The 17,541-nt window shown below is 47.0% G+C and overlaps 1 protein-coding gene across 1 annotated transcript in view; it reads right to left on the bottom strand.

Moving 5' to 3' along the window:
- Positions 1–17,541, bottom strand: part of PEX14 (peroxisomal biogenesis factor 14) — a 117,566-nt gene that overhangs the window by 98,425 nt on the left and 1,600 nt on the right. The window contains exon 2 of the mRNA XM_048519381.1: positions 9,062–9,109. Within this exon, the coding sequence (XP_048375338.1) occupies positions 9,062–9,109 (48 nt within the window). The remainder of the gene's footprint in view (positions 1–9,061; positions 9,110–17,541) is intronic.

Below are 17,541 nucleotides of genomic sequence, written 5' to 3' on the forward strand. Positions count from 1 at the left end.
ACTCGTGCATAAAATTGGGTACGTCAGCAACGGAACTGGGCAAAAAAAGAGGTGCGTAACAATAACGTACGTTCCTACTCAGTGAGCTGTTGCAGGGATTTCTGGACGGCTCTCCAATCCACATGCCTTGGTGTGAGGGTTGGGTAACAGAGCACCCGGGGAGAGCCCGGGAGCAACCTGCAAAGAAATTCCAAGACAGCAGGATCCTGTCCTGTTTGTGGGTGCTTTTGGCAAAGCGAACAGAGCCCGCCAAGATCACAACTGACTCTCACCTCTGCTGCGTTTCACGGCGCTCGAAGGGCCCGTCAGTACGTTATTTGATTTATTCCAAGCAAAAGCAGAACTTCAAGGAGATGGGGAGACACCGCACAGCCTCCCCCACCCCGCATCGCCTCTTAACCACTTTGCCATTAAGAGATGAGCCAGTGGCCACGCTTCATCTAAAACCATCTTCTTTTTTTAATCTCTTCTAAGTCACCTTGGAGATCAACTGATAGCAAGGCAGAGTGTGAGCGTCTAAAAGGAAGAAAAGCCCTAATGAAAGGCCAAAGATACGTTCAAGTACTTGAACGGGGAATACATGCAAGGCTACACACACAAACACGCAACTCGTTCCACAGTGGGCCCCTACACACAGCAAAACAGTCCCTTACTCTTAGCAGCTTGCTTGATACACAAACAGTGTAGACAAGTGCGACACAAGAGCCAGTGTGGTGCACTGGTTAAAAAGTGTCACACCAGGTCTGAATCCCCCCTTGTGCCATGGAAGCCTGCCGGGTGACCTTGGGGCAGTCACACATTTTCAGCCTGGCCTACCTCACAGAGTTGTTGTGAAGATAAAACGGAGCAAGGGAAAATGATGTAAGCCACATTAGGCCCCGCTGGAGAGAAAGGCAGGGTATAAATGAAATAAATAAATCAAAATATCCTGCAAACCATCTCAGGCACGCAGGTCCCTCTTGGATTTTGCTTCCAGCGTCATCTTGAGGCGGATCCAGGATTAAAACGGGTGCTTTGCCTACTGTGGTGAGTAGAAATCACCTCCAAAATAAAAAAAGTGAGTGAATGAATGAATGAGCAAGTAAACAAAATGGGTGAGTGAGTTAACAAACAAATAAATGCTGAAGTCAGGCCAAAGAGAAAAAGCCTGGCCTAGAACGTGGCAAGGGAGGGCTCAAACCATTGCTCTGCCGCAAAGCAAGCAAGGTGCCTTTGGCCCAGGCATTTTCTCAGCCCTGCAGGGTGGTTTCCAAGATAAGATCCAGAATGAACAGGGGGCAACCAGGTGCCTTCCTCCAGGAGGAAGAGTGGGATGAAAATGTGACAGAGATATACAGAGATATACAGCCGGACAGATCGGCTGACTTGCTTTCTCCTGAGATTCTTCTTCACTCTCTCTTCTCTCTGTGCTGTTGATTAATTTCCCCACCCCCCTGTCAACATCTAGACCAGTGGTGGCGAACCTTTGGCACTCCAGATGTTATGGATTACAATTCCCATCAGCCCTTGCCAGCATGACCAATTGGGGCTGATGGGAGTTGTAGTCCATAACATCTGGAGTGCCAAAGGTTCGCCACCACGGACGGTCAGAACCAGATAGCCCAGAACTACAATTCCCATCAGCCCCTACCAGCATAGCCAATTGGCCATGCTGACAGAGGCTGATGGGAATTGTAGTTCCTGAACATCTGGAGAGCCGCAGGTTCCCTACCCCTGATCTAGACTGTATGCTCTTTCGGGCAGGGAGTTATCTTTCAGCTGTTACCTGCATACACGTTTATTTAGAAGAAGTTTGGATTTATACCCTTCCTTTCTATCCTATAAGGAGACTCGCAGGGAACATCGAATTCGCACCAGGATTGACAGTAGCAGTCTTCCCACCTGAGGACTACGATGCCCAGCAGAGACGAGACGGGGTCAAAAGCATTCCAAGATTCAAGCTAAAACAACGGCAAACTACAAGCAATGCTAGGGAGCAAGGAGCTCTTCAGGAAGACAGCTGTCCCCAGATGTGCAAAAGGCCTCTGTTGGAACAGCGGGCAGCTACTGCCCTCTCCAGGATATGCTGCACATAGCAAGGAATATCTGGGGCTCCATTACAGCCTGTCATTTAGCAGAGACCTTCTGGGAATGCAAAGCTCCACCTGGTCATGCAGTTTCACGTGTCCACAGAAAGATATTGCTTCTCTGGCTGCCCAGATGCACAGAGGGATTCTACCCAAGCGCAGAAAGCAGATCCACAGATACCCCAAGTGGAGGATGAAGCGGACTTCTCCATGTCAGCTAAAATGATTCAACCAGGTCCTTCTCGAGGTGGGGAGAGGTGCTCAGAGCTGCGCCCAAACACAAATGCACCACAGAGCTACACAAGAGCACGATGGCATTGCAGATTTTATTTTCCACCCTCCTGCCACTCTGTGGTGCGACCAGCAAAGAAACCCCAGAACGCTCAAGAGAAGCAAGCTTGATTCTCAGTGGAGCCACTGGGGCAGGGGACGTGGCTAGCCCCCACCTCAATGGCACAGCTTCAGTTTCACTCATCCTGCATGTAGTTGCAAGGAATCGTGGGTCGGGACTAGTAGGGAGAGCGTCAGGCTCATGGGGAAGGCCTCTGGCTCTGGGGCAGAGCATCTGCTTGCCATGTAGGAGGTCCCAGGTTCAATGCCCTGCATCCTCATTTCAAAGGATCGAGTGACAGGTGATGTGGAAGACCACCTGGGACATCAGAGAGCCACTGCTGCTCTGACTAGGCATCACTGCCCTTCATGGACCAGTATGAGGCAGCTTCTTATAGGAGAAAAAGGGGGGATATAAATCCAACTCTTCTTCTCCTTCTCCTCCTCCTCCTCCTCCTCCCCTTTCCCCCCTCCTCCTCTTCTTCTCCTCCTCTTCTTCTCCTCCTCTTCTTCTCCTCCTCCTTCTCCTCCTCTTCTTCTTTTCCTTCTCCTCCTCCTTCTCCTCCTCCTCCTCCTTTTCCTCCTCTTCTTCTTCTTCTTCTCCTTCTCCTCCTCTTCTTCTCCTCTTCTCTTCTTCTTCTTCTTCTTCTCCTCCTCCCCTCTTCTTCTTCTACTTCTCCTCCTCTTCTTCTTCTCTTCCTCCTCCTCCTCTTCTTCTTCTTCTCCTCCTCCTCCTTCTCCTCCTCTTCTTCTCCTTCTCCTCCTCCTCTTCTTCTCCTCCTCTTCTTCTTCTCCTCCACTTCTTCTCCTCCTCCCCTCTTCTCCTCCTCCTCCCCCTTCTTCTTCTTCTTCTTCTTTTCCTCCTCCTTCTCCTTCTCCTCCTCCTCTCCTCTCCTCCTCCTCTTCTTCTCTTCCTCCTCCTCTTCTTCTTCTTCTCCTCCTCCTCCTCCTCTTCTTCTCCTCTTTTCCTCCTCCCCCTCCTCCCCCTCCTTCTTCCTTCCCTTCTTCCTCTTCTTCTCCTTCTTCTTCATCATCAGATCATGTTAGATACAACTCAATTACCAGTCCCTGACTTAAACTGTAGGAGGAGAGCAGAGGGAGCAAATTACATTCAGTTAAACCTAACTTCTCACCCTGGACTGCAAAGAATTTCAAGGAAATATTCCTATTGATCTCCAGCACAGCGACTTAAGCAGAGGTGACAGTTCCCTTCCCCGTGCGCTCTCTTGGCAAGTACTTTTGTGTCTGTGGACGCGGCGCACACCAAAGTATTTGTCCAGATCAACACATTAAAAGGAATCGACAGATTAAAAGAGTGCATTTTGTACGAACCACAAAGAAAAGAAAAAGCCACTCAATGATGAACCGAGTCAGCAGTAAAGAGATAAAACCGAGCCGAAATGAGCAAGAAAAGAAAAAGAGATTCGACCCAGAACTAACCGAGAGGTCAAACATAATAGAAAAACGATTTGACAAATCATTCTCCTGACAGCAGCCGAAAAGAGTTTTTCTGTTTTTGAAAGGCATTTTCCATCTCGTTGTCAGCGGGCGGTCAACCTCAGTCTAGCCTGAAGGGGGGCTTTCCGGGAATCCTACCTTGAGAAAAAAGTTTCTAGTCCATGCCATGGCAAAGTCTGCTGGTGCATTCAGCAAAACTTGAAGAGGCCAGTCCAGAGGGAGAGGGAGGCGAACATACATTTGCACGCCTCAAAACAAAGGCTCGCAGTTGGGACTGAACTGTGCCAAACATGGCAGCCTCTCACCTTCCTACCCCCTCCCTATGCAATACGCCTCTTCTCCCTAACCTCCCCCCTGCCCCACTGCAAACTACCCAGTAATTTTCTCCAGGTTCTCTCTGAAAGTAGAGGGAGGCAGCTTGAACTAAGTGATTCTCTAGAGCAGGGGTCTGCAACCTGTGGCTCTCCAGATGTTCATGGACTACAACTCCCATCAGCCCCTGCCAGCACAGCCAATTGGCCATGAACAACTGGAGAGCCGCAGGTTGCAGACTCCTGCTCTAGAAGGATACGGGGTGGGGGATTCCCAGACAGCTGGAGTCTGTGGGCTAAGAACACGGACAGAAACATTCATCGGGATAATTTAGCACAGTTAGATGCTGGCAGCTCTAAGTCTCTTTGCCCTAATGGGGCTATAATGGTCCTACATTTGTTTGGGCAGGTCCTTTGGGTAGTCACGTTGGAGGGGATTCCAAGAGGCCCACAAGAAACGCTTGACATTTTCCTCCTTTGTTTCCCTCCAGTAGTAATTAGGCTGCACGCTGATATAGCGAAACCAACACACAAAATCAATGCAATGCACGCTTTACTGCATGCAAGATGACAGGCCCGGCCTGGAGGAGCTTACATTTACAAATGGGCACCCTTTTCTGCTTCTGCTTGTTTTTTCCACGTTGCTGTCGTGTTTGTCAATAGCGGCATCATGTCTTATCAGACTTCATTAGAATGGTCCCGGGGAGAAAGTTTCCAGGACTGCTAAGACTGTGGCACTTATAATGCAATAGGCTACAAACACCAAGAAATCGCGACGTCTTTGCGTGGGGGGCTTAATTGAGGAAGGAGGGGTTGCGGAGAGGTCTCTGAAGTTGTTAATGTATATATTTTAAAGTGTGCAGGAAACATCTGCTGAAGTCTCAGGAGCCAAATGTTGACTGAGGATTTTGGGGGGAAATGTTGAAAATTAATTTCAAGCAGTTGATAGGCAGGCCTCACAAACACTGGAAAAGTCCCAGCATAGGTATCAAACTCGCAGCCCTCCAGATGTTATGGACCACAGTTCCCATCACCCCTTGCCAGCATCATGCTGGCAGGGGATGATGGGAACTGTAGTCCATAACATCTGGAGGGCTGCGAGTTTGACACCTGTGCCCCAGAGCAACAGCCCACAGGGTATTCCATTCAGCCCTATTTCCTATAGCAGCCAGCCAGATGTTTCTGGGAAGCAGAGGAGGAGGAGGAGGGTTTGGATTTATACTCCACCTTTCTCTCCTGTGAGGAGACTCAAGGTGGCTTACAAGTTCCTTTTCCCTTTCTCTCCTCACAACAGACACCTTGTGAGGTAGGTGGGGCTGAGTTTTGAGAGAACTGTGACTAGCCCAAGGTCACCCAGCAGGAATGTAGGAGTGCAGAAACACATCTGGTTCACCGGATAAGCCTCTGCCACTCAGGTGGAGGAGTGGGGAATCAAACCCGGTTCTCTAGATTAGAATCCACCTGCTCTTAACCACTACACCACAGGAGGGCATGAAAGCAATAGCTATGTGTGTGTCTCCCCCCACCCCCAAAAAAACATTTGTGCACAGTGGTTTACTGCCTTTAGATCAGGAGATCACTCTCTGAATTTAAAGTTACATAACCTGTTGTTATGCCTTGCGACGTTGAATTCCATGTGTTCATTACACATTAGGTGAAGAAACAAAAAGGCCTCTTTGGATTCTGCTGCCCTTTAATTCCTCTAACCCTCTTGAATCCCACTGTTATGAGAGGGAATGTGTGTCCTCTCTCTGTCTCTCGCGCACAATTTTATAAACCTCCCTCAACCACGTTGCTGCTCAGTTGTCTTTTTTTCTTCAGCTCACAACACTCCCCCCCCCCCCCAAAAAAAAACCACTTTTAACTTTCCTCCTAAGGAAGTTGCTCAAATGCTGGAAAACTTTTGGTTGCCCTCTTTTGGAGCTCTGCATTCCTCTTGGCCCTCCAACTGGACTAACACACCTCAGAGTGCACAGAGCAAGTGAAACAAAGCGCACCTGCTCAATTGCCAGAATTAACATAGGTGCCAGAATCCACAGAAATAATTTAGTGCTCTTACAGCCCTGGATCTAACAAGATGGCAGAAAACAGTACTTTTTTTTTCCAATTTAAATTCAGAGAAAATGGGGGAGAGGGAGACCCTGGTTGTAATCAAACAGGCTGTGTTAAAAACAACACCAATGTCTTTGTCTGAATAGCATGTCCTGCTAGGGGGTGGGGGGGAGAGAGAAAGAGCGAGAAATGAACCAGGAAGCCTGTTCAGAATTCTGTAAGTGCTTGAAGGATTATGGAGAGGATCAAAGCAAACAAAAGCAGGGAGGGGGGGCGCATCTGAGAAAGGGGGGCCGGCCATGTCACGAAGCATCTGGACTCAAGGAGAGGTCGATCCCACACCGCGAATGACAAACGCAGTTGTAAACGGCATCCGAGCGAGGTGCTGACGCCGGGCGAAGCTGCAAGGTTACTCTTCCCATTGCGGAGCGGCCAGGAAAATTTTAATGGGCCAAAACGGACAGCAGGGAAATGAGAGGCCAAAATTAAAAATAATAACAATAATAATAATAATGGATTACGGCTCCCTTCCTCGACTCAGTCCATTTGCCACCAGTGCGGACAAAAGGCACTGCCCTCGTTCAGCGAGAGATCGTTTGGAACGCGGGGAGGTCACGCCAAGGGGACTGGCTGGCATGCGATGAATTAAAGCCGTGGGGGCTTTGGGGGGGGAGGATCTGATACTTTAATATATGGTTGCGATTAAGTTACTAGCCCTCATTGTCATGGAGAGAGAGACTTGGCAGATCAGATTTCTAGGAAAAACCTAAAATGGAATAACAGCCAAAAAAAAGAGAATGATGATACTGTTTTTTTCTTTCACTTTTCACAGCTCTACTGTGATGCTCAGACCAGCTACCCGTAACAAATATATGCAGAAATCCAGGATAAATAGAAATTGATTACCCCCAAAGACTGGGATTTCGAGGTAACAAAAAGCAAGTTTAGAACTCCAGAATTTGTTATGGGTGTGTGGGGGGGACGGGGACCATTCTGATTCCCATGGGTGCCTACATTTGTTTACCATGGATATGGGGAACTGATTTCTTAGCAGGGATTCTCTATACAAGGGAGGGGTGGAAACCTGCATGCAAACACACCAATCAGATAGACTGCCCTGTTTAAAGGAGGGCGGGGGAGCTCAAAGGGAGGTCAGAATAAGCCTGGCTTTTCAGAGGTTCTGAATGGGGACCAGACATGTACTTCCTTGGAGATGACTGGGATAAAAGCCTGATGGACAGGCAAATTAAGTTTGGCCATGTTGGCAGGGGCTGATGGGAATTGTAGTTCATAACATCTGGAGTGCCAAAGGTTCGCCACCACTGGAGAGGGTCGGTGTGGTAGGTGGGGAGCAAACAGTCGGTTTATTAAGGTCTCTGGAGAGGAACAGCTGGACGCAACGAGAACACCTAAACCAAGGGTCTGCAACCTGTGGCTCTCCAGATGTTTAAGGACTACAAATCCCATCAGCTCCTGCCAGCATGGCCATCAGGGGCTGATGGTAATTGTAGTCCATGAACATCTGGAGAGCCGCAGGTTCGAAGAGGCCACAAGACAACAAGCAACAATAAAACACAAAAGAGAGTGAAAAAGACCCTTTTCCAAAATGAGCACCCCGAGAACCCGAAAGCGGAGATTTGCCATCATGAGATCAGATTATGTGTGAGGGGTGCCAGTTCGGCTTTGTGATTCTTTTCCCCCCTTCTCTCTCCCAATGAATTATTTTTATTTTATATGTGCAGCTATATATAGATATATAGCTGCTATGCGTTTCTCTTTCCTCTGAGCAATTATGCAGCAGTATATAAAGAGCAGGGGGAAAAGATGTTAATTAAACAGAAGGTAATTTCTGTCAGCCTGCAGGGTGGGGGGGGGGGGCATGGAGGTGGAGTGGGGAGGAGAAAAGAGCAAGCTGGTGCAGGGCTCCGTGGAAAACTCGTGGCAAAAGCACAGGGATTAGTGTCAGCAAATGTATATATATGTATAAATCAAGGTCCAGAGCCAGGTTTGAAGGCACATGGTAACCTGCTAAAGCTAACAGAAACCGCCAAAGAAAAAGCACCTGCGGAGGGAAACATACACAAGCTTGCTTGTGGGTTAGGAACAGAACACACACGGAGTTTAGGTTCTTGTAAACAGTCTTCTTCTCAAGTGACCAAGGTACAGGGGCGGGGCGGGGTTATAGAAGCTGCAGCCCATTAATGACACAGGAAGCAGGAAACAGGTTCTGCCAATCAACTCCACCCCTACTTAGCCCCCCATATTTGGTCACTGACTGTAAATAAAGTCTTCTTCTTCTTCTTCTACTAAGCCCCCCTCAGTTCCTTTCTCCCAAATAACGAAATCATCACCACCTAGAAATAAACAGGGTAATTTATGCCAGTCGCAAAAGCAGGAAAAATGTAGTCTGCACATATTTAAGGATATTGGGGTGAGGGTAGTCCTATTTACGCCACCTGATTCTCCATTAGGAGCGACGAACCCCTGGTTTTGCTTTACATTGAGAAAAACAGCAAATCTAGATTAGGTAGGACAAAATCCTGTTCCAGTAGCCTTTACCCAACAAGGTCTGCTGTGGACAGGTGAATCTTCAAACGCATCCTGGGAGCCCTTGGATGACCCATGTCTCTCTTCTGGGAAGGTAAAGAGGCGGAATAGCCCAAGGTCAAAGTTCAGAGGTTACCCACAGGGTATTTGCACAGCCCGTTATAACCCTTTCTGCCTTAATGCCCAGGAAAGAACTAACTAAAGCAAATCAGAGAATGGTTGCCAACAGGAACACTCAGATTAAGTAAAACAGTTTGAGAAGAAAGTTACATTTTGGAACCGGCCTGAAGGACTTACCAGAGCATCGCGGGACACCCCGTTCTCAATTCCGGGGGAAGAGCCAGTCTGTAAAGAGAAAGAGTGAGGTTAGAGTGCCACCCAATGGCTCCCTTGAAACAGACTAAGCTTAGAGATAGGGAATCTGGGACCATGTCGCCCCAAATGTGAATGCACCGAGAAACACCTCACACCCTCTTTCCTCCCCCACTCATGTGGTCATCCTCCTCTCCTCAGACCTAGGGCTATTTGAGGATATTAAATTATATGCAATAGCCAACCAAAAAAATGCACCTGGGAATGTTTTCAGGTTAAAAAAGAGGGGGGGGGAGACACACAATGAACACAACTTACAACAACACAACGCAGCATAAACATCACAAAAAAGCACAGAGAAGCATTTAAAAAAAACCCAACGCACCAGCAAAAACTAAGATTAAGACAGATTGTGACGGATAACAGGGAAATACTAGGTGTCAACACCCAAATCTTTCCTCCAGCTGGAAAGCAAATGGAGTGGGGGGGGGGGGAGTGCCAGACAGAGGGAATTCTACCGGTGGCGTAAGAGAAAGGGCCCTGATGTTTGTGACTGCCCAATTCACTCCAGAGGGTTGTGGCACATGGAAGAGGGCTTCATGAGAGGGGTCTCAGCCACTCAGCAGGTTCATGCAGCTGCAGGGAGGATCTGGGGCCAACGTTTTGTGTAAGCCGTGTGCGTCGTGGGCAAACAGCCACCATATTGGTGCAGCGTAGATAAGGAGCTGCCCAACAGGGGGCGCTCTTCTGGGCAACTCAGTTCCGCACAGTGTTTTCAGACTGCTGCGCAGCTCCAGGGAATACTTAGAGGGAGTGTTGGTTGTGGCCCAATAGAAGAACTTCTGCTTGGCATGCAGAGGGTACCAGGTTTAAGCTTCCACATCTCCAGTTAAAAGGACCAGGTAGGGGATGATATGAGTCATCCCAACCTGAGACCTTGGAGAACAGCTTCCCTGCAGCATTGAGACGAGCTGCTCTCATTCGGATAAGAAGGACCAAATCCTGCACACTGCCAGGGTGAACTTCCTTGCAACAGAACACAATTCTGGACAAGCACGCCAAGCCCAAACCGGGACAAAAGGAAGCAGAGGCGAGAACCGAATGCACAATCAACCTTGAAAAGTTGTCCCTGCAACCACCTGCTGTAAATTTTGCTAAAACAAGCAATACCAGTAAAAACACGTTTTGACACATGGGGTAATTTATGCCCATGCTAAGAGGCTGTACTAATAAATGATGACAGCCTATAAATCAATGCATATTAAGTTAGTGCAAAAACAGCTTTCTGAGCAGACCTGAACCCAACGCAAAAGCACCTTAAGCTCCCGATTCGTCTCTGCCGAGGACAGGAGAAAGCCCCCCACAGTAAAACAAGAGGGCTGAAGGCCATTAAAAACCAACAGGCTTAATCGTGCTTGACTCTGGGTTGGACTGGTTTTGAGGAAGCTCCGGCACACTTGTTTTCCCAGGCCATACCAAGAACAGCAAGAACCGATCTGGACAGCATCCCTGATTCAGTGTCCCGCTTCTCTGATGATGCCCTATAACCGTGGTGGCGAACCTATGGCGCTCCAGATGTTCATGGACTACAATTCCCATCAGCCCCTCCAGCATGGCCAATTGGTCATGCTGGCAGGGGCTGATGGGAATTGCAGTCCGTGAACAACTAGAGTGCCATACGTTCGCCACCACGGCCCTATAAGGTCTTGCTGCAAAATTCACTGAGTTGGCTTCTTACTGATGTTTGTTCCCTGAAAACTTGGTGCTTGCTTAGAAGCAATTTTAGGTACCCACCAACCAGGTATGGAGAAATGGCCAACCAGCTTGGCCAACCAGGTATGGAGAAATGTTCCACCATGGCATTGCTATTCCCAGTCTGAAGAAACCCAGCCAATGACATATAGGACAGGCACGCCATTGTGCCAATCCGTGCCAAACTTCAGCAGTGCAAAGATAAAAATAATTTGAGGCAAGTCAAGGGAACATGGATCAGAATAAGCAACGCTCAAGATACCTGTACACCAGTGAACTAGGCCAGGAGGGGCTAGCACAGTGGTGGCGAACCTATGGCACGGGTGCCAGAGGTGGCACTCAGAGCCCTCTTTGTGGGCACGTGCAAACCCCCCCCCCCCCCAAACTTCTAGGCTGGCCTGGGCCGCTGGGCTCGATTATTAGCATTAAACCTAAGATCTAGTTTTGGGGAAGCAGAGTAGGTTCTGTTAAGTACTGTTAAGCCCCACTGATTTTCATGGGAAGAACTAAAGCGCAATCCTTTACCTGGGAGCAAGCTCGGTTGCTGGCAATGGGGCTTGCTTCTGAGTAAACCCTCCTAGGGTTTTGATTCACCCGTTGGAAGAGATGTACGGTTGCTTCAAAGCAAAGCCACCAACTACCCCCAAACTTACTCCCGAGTAACGCACGCCTTGGAGCCAACCGTTTTTTCTAAACTAAAACCTCAGTATTCAGGTTAAATTGCCGTGTTGGCACTTTGCAATAAATAAATGGGTTTGGGGTTGCAATTTGGGCACTCGGTTTCAAAAAGGTTCGCCATCACTGGGCTAGCAGTAGACAGCTCAGTCAGCCCAGTGTGGAGAAACAGTGAGAAAGGACAGCTCCATGCTGACAATTATTAGGAAAGAGTTTGAAAACAGAACGGCTGATGTTGCAGTGCCTTGGTGGCATGGCCATATTTGTACTATTGTGCATATTTCTGGTCACACCATTACAAAAACAGGATGCTATGGAGCTGGAAAAGGTGTCGAAAAGGGCAGTCAAAATGGTCACGCAGGTCAGAGCATCTACTGAAGAGTCTGGAGAAGGGGGGGTTCAGCTTAAAAAAGGCAACATGGAGGGGAGACGATTGAGGTTTCTAAAATTATGCACAGCCTGGAGAAAGCAGAGACAGTGTTCTCCGTTGCCCCCAGTACTAAACTTGGAGGAATCCAAGGACACTGGGCAATAGAAGGACTCCACACAAAACTTCCTTTATGGAACTCACTGCCACACGATGTAGCCATGGCCATTTGCATTGATGGCTTTAAAGGGGGACTAGACAAATCCATGGAAAGGGCTATTAGAAGAAAAAGAGTTGGATTTATATCCCCCTTTTCTCTCCTGTAAGGAGACTCAAAGGGGCTTACAATCTCCTTTCCCTCCCCCACTCCCCCAACAACAAACATCCTGTGAGGTAGGTAGGGCTGAGAGAGCTCCAAAGAACTGTGGCTAGCCCAAGGTCACCCAGCTGGCATGTGTTGGAGTGCACAAGCTAATCTAGTTCACCAGATAAGCCTGCACAGCTCAAGTGGCAGAGTGGGGAATCAAACCTGGTTCTCCAGGTTAGAGTGCACCTGCTCTTAACTACTACGCCAATCTGGCTCTCTATTAGATAGGATGAGCATGTTAAGAAACAGTAAAGCTTGAAATATCAAAACCTAGGAGGACTAGTCTTGATCTCCATGGCCTTCTGAGCTGAGCTGCTTTGGACCACAGGATACTGGGCTAGATGGATGCTTGACTGGACCTCTGGGCCTGTTCTGATGGACCTAGCTGGGTTTTTTTTTCCCTGGTGGTACTTGGAGAGCTGCTACCAGCGGGTTTATCATTTAATTTCTTTTATCAATTCACCCAGGCTGATGCCGCATGCTGACTTAAAAAAAAGAGAGAAAAACCTTTAGTTCTGGTATATAATTAAGATCACTAATTAGGGATCATTTGTGTCCCAAAAGAAGTGGCTCGGAAAATTTAAAACATTGTTATTTAATCCCAGCGGCGTGAAAGCCTTCTAAAGAGGCAGATGAAGCTGGCTGGAAAATAGGTGGTTTCATCAGAGCAGGCTCTAAATTAAATGCATGTGTCTGGAAGGGGGGATGAGAAGCGCCCCCAGTGAGGCTCCAAAATCTAGAAGAGGCAGGGTGGAAAACTGCTCCCCACCACCACCACCCCCTTGGTCTTTCCCGCTTTTGCCACCTGATATTTGGACCTGGAAAGGACAGAGTACCTGGAACTTTACAAACAAAGTAAAAGCTTTACAACTGAGACCCTCTTCTCTTTTGCTCACGGGTGTTTTAAGTCAACTGTTCCCTACAGGTTGGGGAAAATATTTTCATTCTATTGTGTTCATATGTACTCTTTTTCAAACAACCACAGATACAAATAAAAAGGAATAGAAAACAATCTCATCAGTAGAGATAATGTGGCTTGGATGTTCCCTCCCTGACTCCCTCATTCCAGTTTCCATGAAAAACAGCAAAGCAGTTTGATGAATGCAGAGAATCCAATTGAGAACAGACTGCCAATAAACAGACCCTGGACCTGGTCTCTCGGCTTCAAATTGACCGGGCAAATTAGATTTTATCTGGTTTCCTCTCCCATCTTGTGGTTAAAGGGATTTCACATAAAAACACAAAAACGCCGGTAGCAGCGACAAAGGGGAAGAAACAGTGTTTACATGGTTGAAAATTCCTAAGAGCAAAAATCAGATATTAGGGCACTGGATGTTGAATACAAGTTGGAGAGGGTGAAAAAAGAAATGTCCAAAACTAATATCGGTTTTTGAGAGGCTGGGTCTAGTCACAGAGGAGACTGAGTGTTTTGTTTTGGGGGTTTTCCTTGAGGGGGTGAGTAAGTGAGTGTTTTTGCATCCCTGGTAAAAGCGTCAGGACAGGGCTGCATTTTTACACAGGCGACAGCCACAATCAGAGTATGAGTGGCTCCCTTCCTGCCCTCTGCCTCTCTATGGCCCCTTCTGCACACGCAAAATAATGTGTTTTCAAACCACTTTCACAACTGTTTGCAAGTGGATTTGCCATTCCGCACAGCTTCAAAGAGCACTGAAAGCAGTTTGAAAGTGCATTATTCTGCATGTGCAGAATGAGCCTATGTTATGGTCTGTAAACACCCACTTCCTGCTCACCTGTGATGAAGGAGCAACTGCTTCCAAGTGACCATACAGTGAAGGGCTACAAATGGCAGACTTTAATCAGAAAGACTATCAAACATGCTGCCAACTTGTCCTGTTTCTGCCCTCCCCGCCTGCCCAATGTTCCTGGACTCATCCTTCCCGACACTGGCCAGTCACCTTGTCTTAAGAAACTGCATGTGTGGCTATTTCAGTTGTTTCCCAGAAGCCTCCGAATGCCAAGCAGTCATGTGAATCACCTCCAAGTCTCTTCTATGAACCCTGATTTATGGGTGGTTCACACAGTTGCTGCCTCCCTGACAGTACGTTTTAATGGGATATTCTGAATTTTTAGGATGAGACAGTGATTTTCAAACCTCCTGTTCTCCAAGAACTGTCTGATATTTTAAACCTGGGGGAAGGAAGGGCTAGAGACATCACAGGTACTAGCAAGCCAGTGAGATTTATAGACCTCTTCACCAGGAGCAGGCTCTCTGAAGCGTCTCTAAAAGCACACTGGAAGAGAAGAAGGATTCACCTGAGCATAATACATCTGTCCTACATGGAAAGGGGATTGTTTGCTATTTATTTAGCACGTGTATATCCAACCTTTCTGCCTTCACAAAGGCCATCAAGATGGCTAACAAATTAAAATAGACCTTTGTATAACAGATGTGCTTTAGCCCTGGGTCCTGGAAGAAATACTTTGGTCTATAGCAGATGAATTTGTGTCTGCTTAAAAAAGATTCACTTGTACGAACACAAGCCTTGAAGAATATCAAGGTTCCATCTTGAATCCAGCCAACAGGCTGGCTTGTGCTGCTTATGTTAAGTGAATAATTTAGCCTGTGTTGTTTTGGCTAATATAACTACTGTGATAAAAAGTGATATTTTCAGTTTTTATGTAAGATGCTCATAGCCTGATATCATCAGCCTTTGGAGCTGTAGGCTCAAGTTGTGTCATACAATTCTTGCCTATTTATGTTTCTAACAAATTAAAACAGTCATGACAAAATCACATTTTTAAAATTATTAAAAGCCAACCCCTCACGTTTTAAAACTATTAAAGCCAAACCCTCCCAAAACCATTAAAACTATTAAAGCCATAACCCTCCCATAACACACCATTAAAGCAATTAAAAAGAGAGCCAAAATCCCCACAAAGACATAAAAACAGCAATTAAAGCACTGGTCAGGAAGGCTGGATCACTGAGGGAACACCAAACGAAATCTTTAAAAACTTCACCCGCTGGTAGCAGATAACTACAGAAGGGGACAGATGACTTGCCCTAGGGAGAGAGTTCCAGAGCTTTGTAGCCATGACTGGGAAGGCCCTCTCCTAGATTATCACCCACCTAATCTCAGACTGGAGGGACACCTGGGGCAGAGCGTCCCACGATTACTGTAATGGCTGGGCAAGTTCACAAGGGCAGGTCTTCAGGTATGTTGGCCCCAAACCATATAGGGCTTTGAAGGTCAAAACCACCACCTTGAATGGTACCCTGAAACAAACTGGGAGCCACTGTAGATGGTCCAAGACTGGAATGTTGTGATGTAACCTTTAATCACACAATGCTCACCCTTGCATACACTTGACAAAGTCATACTGAGGAAAGCAAAGCAAACTACACGTGAAGTTCATTACAATTTTAAACCACGGCACGCAGTTCCCAATATCCACTTTATTATTGTTTCCTCCCTAATGTGGTTTCTTCCCTATGAAGAATTTTTTTTTCTAATCTATCATGATCAAGCACAGCCCTGGTGTCTCCATTCACTTCTCTTCCTTCTCTTTCAGAAACCAGCATTTCCTCTTTTTTCCTAAAGCTTTATTGAATTTAACATAAACGTACAGATATAAAAAGCTTCCAGATCCCCCAGGACGCAGCCTGAATGATTCACCCAATTAGAACATCATTTGGCTATTATGTATGATATTGAGCCACATCAATCAGGTCAGGTTAAGTTAAGATGAACAACTCAAGGAGAGGGATAGACAGTGGTGGGATTCAAATAATTTTAACAACCGGTTCCGGTGGTGGGATTCAAATAATTTAACAACTGGTTGTTTGCAAGCACCATTTTAACAGCCGGTTCTGCAGAAGTGGTGCGAACCTGCTGAATCCCACCACTGGATAGACATCTACAGAGGAAACCAAGACTTTGAGGAAAGGAGTCTTTTAAAAAAAGACTGCATCAAGAGCAGGGACCATCCCTTGATAGCACAAAGTCTGCCGACCTTCTCAGTTTCCTGGCAAGTTCAACTGTCAATTAAAAAAAACAAGCTAAGCTTCTAGATCTCATGGTCACAAACAGGAGAACAGTAACACTGAGAAATCAAGTTGCAGCATAATAAATGTATTTATGCACATTAATTTAAGTTGCATGATTTATATGTTACCAAATACAATTTTGTTGCCACACCTGCCTGGATGCTATTTGTTCACCTTATCTAGAGCAACCTTTTCTCCACATATTCCTTGGACTGTACTATTCCACACTGCGGGTGGCATTGCTTGTTCAAGTACTCCCTCATCAGACATTCCCTTCCAATATAAAATCCCTGTCCCTGTTTTTCAGCAAACATTCTCTCTGCCAAGGAAAGCTTTTATTACATTCTCTCTATCACCTCCTCCCTAATAGAAGCCAAGGTAGCTTCCATATACAGTACATTTTCAGGAGGGGGGGTGTGGATTCTAATTTGCAACCTCCCACCTGCAGTTGGAAGTAATCCACTCCATGACAACATGCACACCATGTGAGATTTCTCAACATATGATTACTTTCCAAACTGCCTCTGGTCACTTGGGCGGTGTACAGAAAGAGTATAAAAGAGACCAGGGGAAGAAAATACTGCAAAAAACACAGAGAATGGTAGGGGAAGGAGATAACTGTATTGTTGAGGGCTTTCACAGCTGGACTCAACTAGTTGTTGTGGGCTTTCTGGGCTGCATGTCCGTGGTCTGGTAGATCTTGTTCCTAACATTTCGCCTGCATCTGTGGCCAGCATCTTCAGAGGTGCATCACAGTCTCTGTGATACACCTCTGAAGATGCCAGCCACAGATGCAAGCGAAACGTTAGGAACAAGATCTACCAGACCATGGACACGCAGCCCAGAAAGCCCACAACAGCCAAGGAGATAACTACTCATACTTGTCATGAAGGTAACTTGTATTTCCAAGGACACTGCCCCATGCCCTGACCTGGGAGCAGATCTCAGACAAACTCAGAAGAGTTATAGACTAACTATGTTCTCCAAAGGTGGCTGTTATGGACTACAGTTCCCATCAACCCCTGCCAGCATGATGCTGGCAGGAGATGATGGGAACTGTAGTCCATAACATCTGGAGGGCCGCGAGTTTGACACCTGTGAGCTAAGCATCATGCTGGCAGATGATGGGAAATGTAGTCCATAACATCTGGAGGGCCACGAGTTTGACACCTGTGAGCTAAGCAGTCAGCCCTGGCAAGTATTTGAGTGGGGGACTTCCAAGGAATACCAGGGTCATGACACAGATGCAGGCAATAACAAACCACCTATGAACTTCTCTTGCCTTGATAACCCTA

This window comes from Sphaerodactylus townsendi, linkage group LG16, assembly GCF_021028975.2.
Source record: "Sphaerodactylus townsendi isolate TG3544 linkage group LG16, MPM_Stown_v2.3, whole genome shotgun sequence".
Classification (NCBI taxonomy): Eukaryota; Metazoa; Chordata; class Lepidosauria; order Squamata; family Sphaerodactylidae; genus Sphaerodactylus; species Sphaerodactylus townsendi.